Consider the following 15,000-nt stretch of genomic DNA (forward strand, 5'->3'; position numbering starts at 1 on the left):
GTCCATTTCTTATATACAGTCTATGAACATGACACACATATGTAACAGCTGAACATGTGACTCTGTGCTCGTTGTCATCATAACAGTTATCATTCATTATTATCTTGGACTTTTCTCGGCCTCATGAACTTGAACTTGTCCACTGTGTGTTTTGACTTGTTGGACTGTCCACATACTTCTGGTCACATGTTGTTTCTAATGTTTGGTGTAAACTGATGCAGTGAAGTTATATCTGATCAGTGACTGAAGGATTTACTGTTGAATCACCCTTGAAATCATTAATATTTACAGTAATGCAGTGTAATAAATAATCATTTCCAACACTTCTGTGTAAGTTTCATATTATTTTCTTATTCATATTCTGTGATTTTATGGTGTTTTATGGTTATTGTGGCTCAGCAGTGCTGTGAGTCAAAGTCCAGCTAAAACTACAGAGGAGTACCAGCAGGGGGCGCCAGCAGTCTGTTTATGAGGCTCTAATATAAGTTTCACTATTGAAGCCATAAAGCTGAGAGGAAACGGGAAGTGTTGACCAGAATGAGTGCAGAAACCTGAGCAGAGGTAAATCTTTTTCAAATGTTTCTGGTTGAATGTTTATTAATAATCTTTTCAGCTCTTCCTGTTCTGATACAGAAACACTGGAATCCTCTTTTAGAGCAGCAGTGAAACTGATCTGAAGTCTGTTTGAAATTCAAACTTTATTAACAGAAACAAGAACAGAGAGCAGGAGGATTTCTACACATGAAAGGCTTTTATTTCTTTGTCTTCCACAGTAGGGCAGATAATACGACCGTTGATTTCTGGTTTTATTTGTTTGAATTTGAATTTTGAGAATGTTGATGCTTCTGCGTCACGTGTAGGGCGCGGACCCCTACTTACTAACGGCGTTACGTAATTAGGATACAATAAAAAGGGAACTGTATTCCGCTACAGTTACAGAAAAAATAGATGTAATCTAATTACAGGTACATTTTTTTAAATGGGGATTATTTATCAGGATTACAATTTTAAAACACATTTTACAATAAAGAACTTTATACTACGATGCACTCTGCGTCTCTCCATCGCGTCGTGTTTAGTCGCGGTGCAATTCAGGGGATGTGCTCCTTTCCTGAAGGGTGTCTCTAGTCCCTTTATTCTCTAGTCCCTTTATTCTCTAGTCACTTTATTCTCTAGTCCCTTTATTCTCTAGTCCCTTTATTCTCTAGTCACTTTATTCTCTAGTCCCTTTATTCTCTAGTCCCTTTATTTTCTAGTCACTTTATTCTCTAGTCACTTTATTCTCTAGTCCCTTTATTCTCTAGTCACTTTATTCTCTAGTCCCTTTATTCTCTAGTCACTTTATTCTCTAGTCCCTTTATTTTCTGTGTAAAGAACTTGCTCCACAGCAGATTGAGCTTGTTTCAAGTGAAAGTTGTTTAAAAACAAGTGAAGAGTCTTATTTTAAGTGTAATGAGAGTTTCTGCAGTGTTTTGCTGTAATGCACATGATCGTCACACAACATTGTTCTATTTATTAATTATTACTTAATTATTAAAATAGTACGACAGATTTTAGAAGAACAATACGAACATATTCTTGTATCTGGCCCATTATCTCTCTGATCCACGATGGTCTGAGTAGAGGATGATAGCATGACGCACAGCAGGCGCACGTACACACGCATCACACACATTGAACTTAAAAGTTGGCAGGTATGTTTGTTTTGCTCTGTGTCACTCCCAAAGACTCGCAGTTAAAAGAGAGCTTGAGTTGATGGCAGCTTGTAGCGGACATTACTGCTCTCCACTCATATGACTGTGTGTGTGTGTGTGTGTGTGTGTGTGTGTGTGTGTGTGTGTAACGTTTTGACCTGACAGTGAGTCACTGGTCAAAGAAAACTCAGACTCCACACAGCCAGCGGGTCAGGCGCTGGTTCATCACATGTTTTACCAGAGGATGTTACAACACCGTGAATTGCGCAGTATTTGCATCGCTATGTGTTGCGTTTTATTTCTACCTATTCTGTGCTAATCTGCAACTGAGAGCAACACGCAGCTGGCTGTATGTCGCAGCTGGCTGCAGCATCATTCAGCAGCTGAAACAATAAGTGTGTCTCCAAACTGACAAAAGGGCTGTGCGCATTTACGCACGCGGTACAGCAGTGGTAACTTCATTAACACCAGATCGATCCGGATCTAATGGCAATTAATGTTCATTTGCACATTTACACAGATCTGCAATTAATTTAAGTACACCCAGAGTCAGACTGAAGATTTCGCCTTTAGTTAGCACCGACTCTCTGAACACATTAATGTCTCCTCCCTGACTGCGTTTGGGTATTTTCGCTGGTCTTTGTCAATTAGATGTTATTATTTTAAAAGAAAGTGGCCCTTATTGTATTTGGTATTGCAGTAATCCTAAAGTAACGGTAGGTAATTGAGTTACAGTACTTTAATATTATGGTACTTGGATTACGTTGCTGACTACATTTTTTAACAAGTAACTAGTAACTGTATCGGAATACAATTTAAAAGTAACCCTCCCAACCCTGTATATAAGTGCACATATACTGTAAGGCCCAAAACTAAATATACTGAAAAATGAAAAAATACAAGAATTGTTTTAGCTGCTAAACGATCATTTTTGACCATTATAATTTAATAAAGATTTAAACTATTTAAGTGCTGCCAATAAATCTTCTTCGGACCTACTAGCTTCAATGTTTATTTTCAATTTGCTTCTCTCTCTCTCCTCTCCTTCCTCTCTCTCCTCTCCCTCCTCTCTCTCCTCTCCTTCCTCTCTCTCCTCTCCTTCCTCTCCTTCCTCTCTCTCCTCTCCTTCCTCTCTCTCTCTCCTCTCCTTCCTCTCCTCTCCTTCCTCTCCTCTCCTTCCTCTCTCTCTCTCCTCTCCTTCCTCTCTCTCCTCTCCTTCCTCTCTCTCTCCTCTCCTTCCTCTCTCTCTCCTCTCCTTCCTCTCCTTCCTCTCTCCTTCCTCTCTCCTTCCTCTCTCCTTCCTCTCTCCTTCCTCTCTCCTTCCTCTCTCCTTCCTCTCTACCCCAACCGGTCGAGGCAGATGTTCTCCCACTGTGAGCCTGGTTCTGGTTCTGAGGGTTCTTCCTGTTAAAAGGGAGTTTTTTCTCTCCACTGTCACCAAGTGCTGCTCATGTGTGAATGTTGGGTCTCTTTAAATTAAACCTGAAGAGTTCGGTTTAGACCTGCTCTATGTGGAAAGAGCCTTGAGATAACTTTGTTGGGATTTGGCGCTTTATAAATAAAGATTGATTGATTGATTGATTGTTAATCAATTAATCATCAAATCATTTCAGCTCTAGAGTGCTACGATTAACTGATTTCATTTACTATGTTTCAGTGTTCCACATCATCATCATCATCATCATCATCATCATCATCTGACTGTGACAACCACACGATGGGGAACGGACCAAGTGAGCAGGAACAAATTGATAGGTTTGTGAGTGACCTCAGCGATGGTCCAGATGTGAGAGTCAATCAGAACATTGTGAAGTTCTGCAGTCTGCATTCTTCAGACATGCTGAAACAACACTATGAGAGGAGGATGAGGGCGGGTGACTGCGCTGCAGGCTGGATCAAGGACCTGGTGGTGAAGCTGGCAGCCTTCACATCCGCTCCTGAGCTGGCCGGACTCGGAGCGCTCGCCATCGCCGTCTTCATCGACATCTTGTCGTCCAGTCCATCAAAGGAGAGCGTGAAGGACGCTCTGCGCTGTGTGTTTGCTGAGGAGAAAGCCTCCGAGGTCTGGGATCTGATCGATGAGTGTCTGAAGAGAATCAGGATGAACATCGACAACCGCCACCAGCTGAGGAGCGACCTGGAGCGGATCGAGCACAAGCTGAGCGAGGCGCTCACCAAGCTGAAGAACTCCATGTTGAGGGACAACCACATGACGACTGATGCTCTGAAGGCCTGGGTGAACGGAGCGGCCTTCCACATCCACATGCTGGTTCACCTGGTGAGACTGGGAGGGATCAACACCTGTAACCCAGTGGAGAGACTCCTCTCTGATTACGAGGAGGCGCTGGATGAGCTGTTCAAAAAACAGAAGAAGATAATTGAAAATAAGTGCTCGCTGGAATCGTCTGCAACAATCCCAGCCGTTGTGGATCCTCCTCCCTATTTTGTGGATGAAATGGGAACATGTTACAATATTGGTTACGGCGATTTTGACAAACATGTTGAAGCGTTATACAATCACAGGTACGGGCGGCAGAAGCGTGAGATTCAGCAGCACTTCAGTGATGTGAGAAGGAATCTGCAGAGTCTGGTTAGTCAGAGAGGATCCTTTAACTTCCAATGAGAGAGAAACTGATTCATCTGAAGAGACACACTACATGGACAAAAGTATGAGGACACTCCAACATGACACACATATGTAACAGCTGAACATGTGACTCTGTGCTCGTTGTCATCATAACAGTTATCATTCATTATTATCTTGGACTTTTCTCGGCCTCATGACGGTTTGACTCAGACTTGATATTTTGGGTCTTTGGACTTGAACTTGTCTACTGTGTGTTTTGACCAGGCGGGGAGCTCCGGTCCTCTGAAATGAGGCCAACCAGGAAGTAACTTAAAACTGCATTCTATCAAAAGGCCACCAGGGGGCGACCGTTTTGGTGTCAAAAGGACTTCCGTCTCTATACAAGTCAATGGAGAATTCACCAACTTCTCACTTGATTTCTAACCTCAGTAAACGTTTTCAAAATGTGTTTATGGTCTCAATCGCTAGTTTAAAGCCTTCTTCAATGCAGTATGATGTTCATTTGGGACATTTTGGCCTCCCTGATTTTATATGTGACGATAAAGCAGGGTATGCATTAGGGCGTGGCTACGTGGTGATTGACAGGTTGATTGGTTCACAGGTTCAGGAGGGCGCCTCATGCTCCTCCTGATGCCCATATAAGTAGAATCCATGTTTTTATTTTTACCAGCATGCACCTGAAATTTTCAAGATGGCGCTGCTCAGATCCGATACTATTGGCCTCCGAGCAGCAGTCCACAAACCAATGGGTGACGTCACGGATGTTACGTCCATTTCTTATATACAGTCTATGAACATGACACACATATGTAACAGCTGAACATGTGACTCTGTGCACGTTGTCATCATAACAGTTATCATTCATTATTATCTTGGACTTTTCTCGGCCTCATGAACTTGAACTTGTCCACTGTGTGTTTTGACTTGTTGGACTGTCCACATACTTCTGGTCACATGCTGTTTCTAATGTTTGGTGTAAACTGATGCAGTGAAGTTATATCTGATCAATGACTGAAGGATTTACTGTTGAATCACTCTTGAAATCATTAATATTTACAGTAATGCAGTGTAATAAATAATCATTTCCAACACTTCTGTGTAAGTTTCATATTATTTTCTTATTCATATTCTGTGATTTTATGGTGTTTTATGGTTATTGTGGCTCAGCAGTGCTGTGAGTCAAAGTCCAGCTAAAACTACAGAGGAGTACCAGCAGGGGGCGCCAGCAGTCTGTTTATGAGGCTCTAATATAAGTTTCACTATTGAAGCCATAAAGCTGAGAGGAAACAGGAAGTGTTGACCAGAGTGAGTCTGCAGAAACCTGAGCAGAGGTAAATCTTTTTCAAATGTTTCTGGTTGAATGTTTATTAATAATCTTTTCAGCTCTTCCTGTTCTGATACAGAAACACTGGAATCCTCTTTTAGAGCAGCAGTGAAACTGATCTGAAGTCTGTTTGAAATTCAAACTTTATTAACAGAAACAAGAACAGAGAGCAGGAGGATTTCTACACATGAAAACATGACAAAAGGAGCTCATATGAAATATGTTTACAGGATCTGTGGAGCTCCGTCCAAAGCTGAGTTCAGCTTGTTTCATAACAGGATTTAGATCAGTTTCAGTCTGTTTGCTCTGCAGAGTTTCTTCTGTGCTGTTATGTTTATAAGTTATAAACTTAACAGCACAGAGGACACAGACTTAAACTCTACTTTTAAATTTTAAACTACAGTTTTTAGTTTTTATTCGTGCTGCAGCAGCCCTCCTCCACGTGGCTAGAAACCTATAGACCCGTTTGTGTAGTTGCAATAAGTTACTTATTTGTGTATGTGTGTGTGTGTGTGTGTGTGTGTGTGTGTGTGTGAGTGTGTGTGTGTGTGTGTGTGGTCTGATAAAAACATACCATGCACATAAAGATAAGGGAGTGGGGAGAAGAACTGGATGTTTGTACTGTGAAGCAGGTAGACGAGGATGTCTTCTCATTATCTGGCCGTCCAGACAACCACAACTATGAAGCTGGATATTAACCAGCTCATCAACTCTGAGTTTTCAGTGGTTTATAACTATTAACTTAACAGCACAGTCTATAAATATGAGGAACACTGTGAGGAAACGAATATATACGAGAGTTACTGATTTATTACTGTGCTCAAGAGAGGCTGAAGGACCATAACGTGAGTGCAATGGTTTGCAGCAGTATTTCATTGAAATTAAAACTTGTGTTCTGTTTGTTGACCATCGTGTGCAAACGTTGACGTAGACTGTAAATAAATGTGATTTGATGCATTTTTCATAATTAGATGAAGCGTTACAGGGAATCCAGGGTAACATCTAGGAAACTGAAGGCCTTTCTTATAATGGCTACAGTCAATGTTCATGAGTCTACCTTCAGGAGAATATTGAATACCAATGGTGTGTGTAACAGAGTTGCAAAAAAAAAAAAGACACCACTCTCCAAAAAGAACATTGCTGTTATCGACTGGTTTGCATTTGGAAAAATGTTCTGCAGACAGATGAAGACCAAAATCAAGCTTTTGGGTTTGAATGAGAAGCATTTTGATTGGTGATGATCAAACACTGCATTCAAACTAAAGAACATCCTCTCATCTGTGAAACATGGTGGTAGTATCATGGTTTGGTTCTGTTTCGCTGCGTCTGGACCGGGACAGCCTGCAGTCACTGATGGAGCTTTGAGTTCTGAGTTGTACCAGCAAATTCTACAGGAACATGTCGAGGTATCCATCCATGACCTGGAGCTCAACAGGAAGTGCATCATGAAATAAGACGACAACAAACACACAAGTCGTTTTACCAAATGTCTGATTTGTAACAGCTGGGTCAAAGTCCTGACCTTCATCCTACAGAAATACTGAGGAAGGACCTGAAGCAGGCAGTTCATGCAGGAAGTCCACCAAAAAGTCTAAAAAATAAGAATAATACAAAATGTTCAGGTTGTTACCAGAGAATTTTTACATTGAGCTCTGCAGAACCACAATTAACTGTGTTCATTTTGTGTGTTTCAGTGTTCCACATCATCATCATCATCTGACCGTGACAACCACACGATGGGGAACGGACCAAGTGAGCAGGAACAAATTGACAAGTCTGTGCGTGAACTGGGCGATGGTCCAGATGTGAGAGTCAATCAGAACATCGTGAAGTTCTGCAGTCTGCATTCTTCAGACATGCTGAAACAACACTATGAGAGGAGGATGGAGGCGGGTGACTGCGCTGCAGACTGGATCAAGGACCTGGTGGAGAAGCTGGGAGCATTCACATCCGCTCCTGAGCTGGCCGGCCTCGGAGCGCTCGCCATCGCCGTCTTCATCGACATCGTGTCGTTCAGTCCACCAGAGGACAGCGTGAAGGATGCTCTGCGCTGTGTGTTTGCTGAGGAGAAAGCCTCCGAGGTCTGGGATCTGATCGATGAGTGTCTGAAGAGAATCAGGATGAACATCGACAACCGCCATGAGCTGAGGAGCGACCTGGAGCGGATCGAGCACAAGCTGAGCGAGGCGCTCACCAAGCTGAAGAACTCCATGTTGAGGGACGGCCACATGACGACTGATGCTCTGAAGGCCTGGGTGAACGGAGCGGCCTTCCACATCCACATGCTGGTTCACCTGGTGAGACTGGGAGGAAAAACCTGCGACCAGGTAAAGAGTCTCCTCTCTGATTACCAGAGCGAGCTGGACCAGCTGTTCACTGAACACGAGGAGATGATTAAGAAGAAGTGCAGCATGGCAAGAATAGTGGATACAGGCATTCCTTTCAGAAATACAGTTCTGATGGATGAACATTCACAAGGGCACACTCTTGAATTTGTCTGCAACCCTGACGATTTTTTAAAGCCATATTATGATCACAGGTACGGGCGGCAGAAGCGTGAGATTCAGCAGCACTTCAGTGATGTGAGAAGGAATCTGCAGAGTCTGGTTAGTCAGAGAGGATCCTTTAACTTCCAATGAGAGAAAAACTGATTCATCTGAAGAGACACACTACATGGACAAAAGTATGAGGACACTCCAACATGACACACATATGTAACAGCTGAACATGTGACTCTGTGCTCGTTGTCATCATAACAGTTATCATTCATTATTATCTTGGACTTTTCTCGGCCTCATGAACTTGAACTTGTCCACTGTGTGTTTTGACTTGTTGGACTGTCCACATACTTCTGGTCACATGCTGTTTCTAATGTTTGGTGTAAACTGACGCAGTGAAGTTATATCTGATCAATGACTGAAGGATTTACTGTTGAATCACTCTTGAAAACATTAATATTTACAGTAATACAGTGTAATAAATAATAACTTCTGTGTAAGTTTCATATTTTTTCATTTTTGATGGTGTTTTATGGTTGTTATTGCGGCTCAGCAGTGCTGTGAGTCAAAGTCAACAAAAACTATAGTTGTAAGTCGGAATGCTGCAGACAGGGGATTTAAGTCAATAAACTGCTCAATCATTGCAGACATTACATTTGAATTAAGTAATACTGACTGTGGTAATACTTGAAAGAATGCACAGTGTTCCCTTTAAATCCTCTGTAACATATTTCTGTCCCTCCACAGTCTTCACTGTCAGTGTTGTGGTCCACTCTCAGCGCTCTCATAGCGTCGTTTTCAGAGAAAAAGCTGTAAAAAGCCACAGTGCTCTACCTGCTCAGCACCAAACAGCAAACAACACAGTTATCTGTAGACTAGCTGGTGAACATAGTGGAGCATTTAGCAGCTAAAGAGCCAGATATTTCCCTCCCTACCATAGGCCTGGGAGTTTGAGGGTTCTGTTGTATCTTAGTCTCCTGGACAGAGACCTCAGATTTGTTTGTGGCCCACAGCTCCCAGTGCTCCCATTACCACTGGCACCATTGTTACCTTTACTCCCCACATCTCTTCTAGCTTGCAGCCGGCGAGCGAACTCAGCTCAAAGTAAAGGACCCACGTTCAGTACAGGCGGGGAGTTCCGCTCCTCTGAAATGATGCCAACACGGAAGTAACTTAAACTGCATTCTATCAAAAGGCCACCAGGGGGCGACCGTTTTGGTGTCAAAAGGACTTCCGTCTCTATACAAGTCAATGGAGAATTCACCAACTTCTCACTTGATTTCTAACCTCAGTAAACGTTTTCAAAATGTGTTTATGGTCTCAATCGCTAGTTTAAAGCCTTCTTCAATGCAGTATGATGTTCATTTGGGACATTTTGGCCTCCCTGATTTTATATGTGACGATAAAGCAGGGTATGCATTAGGGCGTGGCTACGTGGTGATTGACAGGTTGATTGGTTCACAGGTTCAGGAGGGCGCCTCATGCTCCTCCTGATGCCCATATAAGTAGAATCCCTGTTTTTATTTTTCCCAGCATGCACCTGAAATTTTCAAGATGGCGCTGCTCAGATCCGATACTATTGGCCTCCGAGCAGCAGTCCACAAACCAATGGGTGACGTCACGGATGTTACGTCCATTTCTTATATACAGTCTATGGTTCAGTATGTAACATCCTTTTCAAGAGCCCAGTGTTTAAATGTCTTTTTATATCTTTAACCCTTACATACTGTTCATATTATACACCTCTGCTGTATGTTCCAGGTCAATTTTTACCCAGTCTAAGAATCCTCTCATTAAAAGCGTCTCTACCAAACATTGAAGCCCAGATGTGTTTAGAAAGCATCAATAGTCTCACTGACTGATCAATAAATGTGATTAAACCTTGATTCATGTGTCAGAGAGCAGAGAGAGAGACCACTAAACATCTCCTATCACACAATATCAGGTCCTATTTTACCTCAGACATGAAAATATAACATAGCAATAAGGATGGAAATGTATTTAATGTAAAGGTAAATCGAGCTTTATGGAGCTGTGGGGTTTATTGTAGAACCATTAGAGCCATCAGTCTTCACTGCTACATCATAACATCCTCATAACAACTATCTTATTAAAACTATTAACTATTCATTTCACTAAAACACATGTCAATAGATACGGAGATAATCTGACCCAGAACAGCCTCAATGGATAAACATCTGGAGCACAAAGTATAACATTTGAAAACATTTTGGGCCACTTTAGGAAAAGTTTGGGGTGTTTTTACAAGCTGTTAAATGTCAAATTTGACCTGAATGGTATGTAAGGGTTAAAATAACCCCAAACTAACCTTAATATAACCCTATATTGTTAATGTAGTCTATATTGAATTATAATGCATATATGTATTTAATATTGCCTCTGCTAGTGTGAGTATTAGTATTCTGTTGATTCAAAATATAAAAGGCAAAGAACCGACTGTTAGAGTTAAAATAATATTAAGATACAGAAACCGTACCGTTACCGTTACCGTGGCCTACAAACCGTGACGCACACCGAACGTTGCATCCGTATTAAACCTAAATGCCCATTTTTTAATTAGTAGTCAGAGGATAATATAATATGTTGTCTTTGTAAAAATTAGTGTCCGACCAAAGATGAAAAACTTAGGTAAAGACGTTCTTATAAATATAATTAACAAATCAATAAATTATAATAATAATTCACAATAACATGAATAATATTGGTGAGATAAAAGATATTGTCTATAAAATGTATTTTATTGTGAAACCCTCCGCCTACATTTCCCACAATCCCTCTGTGCCGGAGAGCGTGCAGGCAGCTCCACGTGCTCGGTGATTTAAACAGAGAGGGGAGGGCGGGAAACTGTGTCACTGGGGCACGAGGCTCTCCCCGCGGTCACATGGTCCCGTTTTCTGCCGCGTGCGGGCACAGCAGCCCGCGGCAGCCCCCCGCGCGCATCACGTCATCATCCGGCAGGGGTGTCTGCGCACGCTCGCGAGAAAGAAGCGCGTTCCCGTTACAGCAGACACTCAGTGGAAGTCAGTGAGAGGAGCAGGAGAGGACTTTTCCTTCTTCTGCACATTTGATATTTTCTGGTTTTTTGGACTTCTTCGTGCGCGTGATGCGGGTTGAGGACCGGAAACTATCCCTGATTTTTACAAAAACCTCTCGTGCGTGATTCTGTTGCAGTTCAGGATGACAACAACTGCCATGGAAGCAAACAACAATAACAACAACAACAACAACAACACAACAGGTAACCCCCCTTCCTCTTCCTCTTCCTCTTCCTTTACCCCAAAATCAAATCAGTGCGCGCGCTGTGTGTGTGTGTGTGTGTGTGTGTGTGTGTGTGTGTGTGTGTGTGTGTGTGTGTGTGTGTGTGTGTGTGTGTGTGTGTGTGTGTGTGTGTGTGCCGGCTCGTGCGCTCAGGTGTGCAGCGCGTGCAGGTTCAGAGCTTTGAATTGTGTTTAAATGTCACGTGTGATGTCAGGTAGACTGCACGAGGAGTGACGACATGGAGCATTAATCAATCAATCAATCAATCAATCAATCAATAAATACAAGGTGTGTGTGTGTGTGTGTGTGTGTGTGTGTGTGTGTGTGTCTGTGTGTGTGTGTGTGTGTGTGTGTGTGTGTGTGTGTGTCAGTCAGCTGTAGCAGGTAAACTGTGACACTTAACAGCTCAATGCAACTGATCAATACAACTGATCAATACCAGGGGCGACTTCAGACAGCATCCATAAAAATAAAATCTGTGACTGTTTATTCTGAACCACTATTATTATTATTATTATTATTATTATTATTATTATTATTATTATTATTATTATTATCTAGTGAAATGAGTCATTTAGCAGCAGTTACATCAATACAATCAATACAATCATCAAATAAAGCAGCAGAGGCTCTTTATGCAGCGATCAGTTGAGTTGAGTGTGATTGATCAGTGATTGATTAGTGATTGATTAGTGATTGATCAGTGATTGATTAGTGATTGATTAGTGATTTATCAGTGATTGATTAGTGATTGATTAGTGATTGATTAGTGATTGATCAGTGATTGATCAGTGATTGATCAGTGATTGATTAGTGATTGATCAGTGATTGATTAGTGATTGATTAGTGATTGATTAGTGATTGATCAGTGATTGATCAGTGATTGATTAGTGATTGATCAGTGATTGATCAGTGATTGATTAGTGATTGATTAGCCTGCACAGTTTTAATGCATCTCTATATGTATTGATAGTACAGTTACGCGGAGCTCTTACTGCCCCAAATACAGGCTCGTGCACGGTCACCGGGGGAAGTTTAATGTAAAGAGTCAGACACGTGTGTGTGTGTGTGTGTGTGTGTGTGTGTGTGTGTGTGTGTGTGTGTGTGTGTGTGTGTGTGTGTGTGTGTGTGTGTGTGTCTGTTTCTGTGTGTGTGTGTGTGTGTGTGTGTGTGTGTGTGTGTGTGTGTGTGTGTGTGTGTGTGTGTGTGTGTGTGTGTGTGTGTGTGATTCCGGGTTTCGGGGAACTGGGACATGATGACAGCGGTCTGTCGGTCGGTTGGTCGGTCGGTCGGTCCGTCGGTGGGTTTCAGGTGGATCAGGGATGTGTGTGTGCACGGGCGCGTGAGTGCATGCGCGCTCCCGCTACTATAGCAGCCGTTGCCGGTTCACATGGAGCTGCAAACCGGGCCATGTGCGCTTTGTTTTCACTGAGCTCGGCGAGCTGTGATTGGCTGCTGCTCACACTCAGCTCATTACGTAATTCAGTCTCCGCCTCACCTGAGTGTGTGTGTGTGTGTGTGTGTGTGTGTGTGTGTGTGTGTGTGTGTGTGTGTGTGTGTGTGTGTGTGTGTGTGTGTGTGTGTGTGTGTGTCTGTCTTACACAGGTCTGATGTTTAAGTCACATGATTCATGCTCGTCATCATTTATCCTGTAAGTCTGTTTACAGCTGCTGTCAGACAGGAAACTCTTTAAATTCAAGTTAAAGATAAAAACTCTTCATGTCAGCTTTACTTCATGCTCCCAGCAGCTTACAGATACTAAAGGAGGAGCAGCTTTCTTTCTTTCTTTAATAAATCAGATGCTGTATCTCATAAGAAAAGGAAAAGGAAGCATTAAGAGGCTCACAGTGTCTAAAGTTAAATGGAAGATAAAGCAGAAGTGTAATATTGGTCGTCATCACACACAGCTGTCTGAATGTCTCTGCCTGTCTGCAGCTGCTCTGAGTTCAGCTTCCTCACAGCTTCCTAACAGGCTCACAGCTTCCTAACAGACTCACAGCTTCCTAACAGCTTCCTAACAGACTCACAGCTTCCTAACAGGCTCACAGCTTCCTAACAGGCTCACAGCTTCCTCACAGCTTCCTAACAGGCTCACAGCTTCCTAACAGACCCACAGCTTCCTAACAGACTCACAGCTTCCTAACAGGCTCACTGCTTCCTAACAGCTTCCTAACAGGCTCACAGCTTCCTAACAGGCTCACTGCTTCCTAACAGACTCACAGCTTCCTCACAGCTTCCTAACAGCTTCCTAGCAGACTCACAGCTTCCTAACAGGCTCACAGCTTCCTAACAGCTTCCTAACAGCTTCCTAACAGCTTCCTAACAGGCTCACAGCTTCCTAACAGCTTCCTAACAGGCTCACAGCTTCCTAACAGCTTCATCACAGCTTCCTAACAGGCTCACAGCTTCCTAACAGCTTCCTAACAGGCTCACAGCTTCCTAACAGCTTCCTAACAGGCTCACAGCTTCCTAACAGCTTCCTAACAGGCTCACAGCTTCCTAACAGGCTCACAGCTTCCTAACAGCTTCCTCACAGCTTCCTAACAGGCTCACAGCTTCCTAACAGCTTCCTAACAGACTCACAGCTTCCTAACAGGCTCACAGCTTCCTAACAGGCTCACAGCTTCCTAACAGCTTCCTAACAGACTCACAGCTTCCTAACAGACTCACAGCTTCCTCACAGCTTCCTAACAGGCTCACAGCTTCCTAACAGCTTCCTAACAGACTCACAGCTTCCTAACAGGCTCACTGCTTCCTAACAGCTTCCTAACAGGCTCACAGCTTCCTAACAGGCTCACTGCTTCATAACAGACTCACAGCTTCCTCACAGCTTCCTAACAGCTTCCTAGCAGACTCACAGCTTCCTAACAGGCTCACAGCTTCCTAACAGCTTCCTAACAGCTTCCTAACAGCTTCCTAACAGGCTCACAGCTTCCTAACAGCTTCCTAACAGGCTCACAGCTTCCTAACAGCTTCATCACAGCTTCCTAACAGGCTCACAGCTTCCTAACAGCTTCCTAACAGGCTCACAGCTTCCTAACAGCTTCCTAACAGGCTCACAGCTTCCTAACAGCTTCCTAACAGGCTCACAGCTTCCTAACAGGCTCACAGCTTCCTAACAGCTTCCTCACAGCTTCCTAACAGGCTCACAGCTTCCTAACAGCTTCCTAACAGACTCACAGCTTCCTAACAGGCTCACAGCTTCCTAACAGGCTCACAGCTTCCTAACAGCTTCCTAACAGACTCACAGCTTCCTAACAGACTCACAGCTTCCTAACAGGCTCACAGACAACATGTAGAGCTAGAAACACGGAGGGGAAAGTTGATGAGCGGGTCACGTTTCAGGAGCACTTACAGCAGCTTTTAGAGGAGACTTTTCATGACACACACACACACACACACCGTCACACACACACACACCGTCACACACACACACACCGTCACACACACACACACACACACACACATACACACACACACACACCGTCACACACACACCGTCACACACACACCGTCACACACACACACACACACACACACATACACACACACACACACACACACACACACACACACACACACATACACACACACACACACCGTCACACACACACCGTC

At 43.2% G+C, this 15,000-nt stretch overlaps 2 protein-coding genes across 2 annotated transcripts in view; both read left to right on the forward strand.

Moving 5' to 3' along the window:
• The first annotated feature begins 510 nt into the window (after positions 1 to 510).
• Positions 511 to 4,415, forward strand: LOC133999828 (uncharacterized). The gene is made up of 2 exons (XM_062439148.1): positions 511 to 561; positions 3,352 to 4,415. The coding sequence occupies exon 2, from the start codon at positions 3,412 to 3,414 to the stop codon at positions 4,315 to 4,317; it is 906 nt and encodes a 301-aa protein (XP_062295132.1). The 5' UTR covers positions 511 to 561; positions 3,352 to 3,411; the 3' UTR covers positions 4,318 to 4,415.
• A 2,491-nt stretch (positions 4,416 to 6,906) lies between these two features.
• Positions 6,907 to 15,000, forward strand: part of LOC133999199 (nuclear receptor subfamily 1 group D member 1-like) — a 16,745-nt gene continuing 8,651 nt past the window's right edge. Inside the window, exons 1-4 of the mRNA XM_062438387.1 lie at positions 6,907 to 7,011; positions 7,300 to 8,211; positions 10,951 to 11,148; positions 11,296 to 11,362. Coding sequence (XP_062294371.1) covers positions 6,907 to 7,011; positions 7,300 to 8,211; positions 10,951 to 11,148; positions 11,296 to 11,362 — 1,282 coding nt within the window. The remainder of the gene's footprint in view (positions 7,012 to 7,299; positions 8,212 to 10,950; positions 11,149 to 11,295; positions 11,363 to 15,000) is intronic.

This window comes from Scomber scombrus, chromosome 18 (genome assembly GCF_963691925.1).
Source record: "Scomber scombrus chromosome 18, fScoSco1.1, whole genome shotgun sequence".
NCBI classification, from domain to species: domain Eukaryota; kingdom Metazoa; phylum Chordata; class Actinopteri; order Scombriformes; family Scombridae; genus Scomber; species Scomber scombrus.

Bases quoted from the DNA above. Each gene is read 5' to 3' on its own strand.
- LOC133999828 (XM_062439148.1), top strand. From the start codon at position 3,412: ATGGGGAACGGACCAAGTGAGCAGGAACAAATTGATAGGTTTGTGAGT.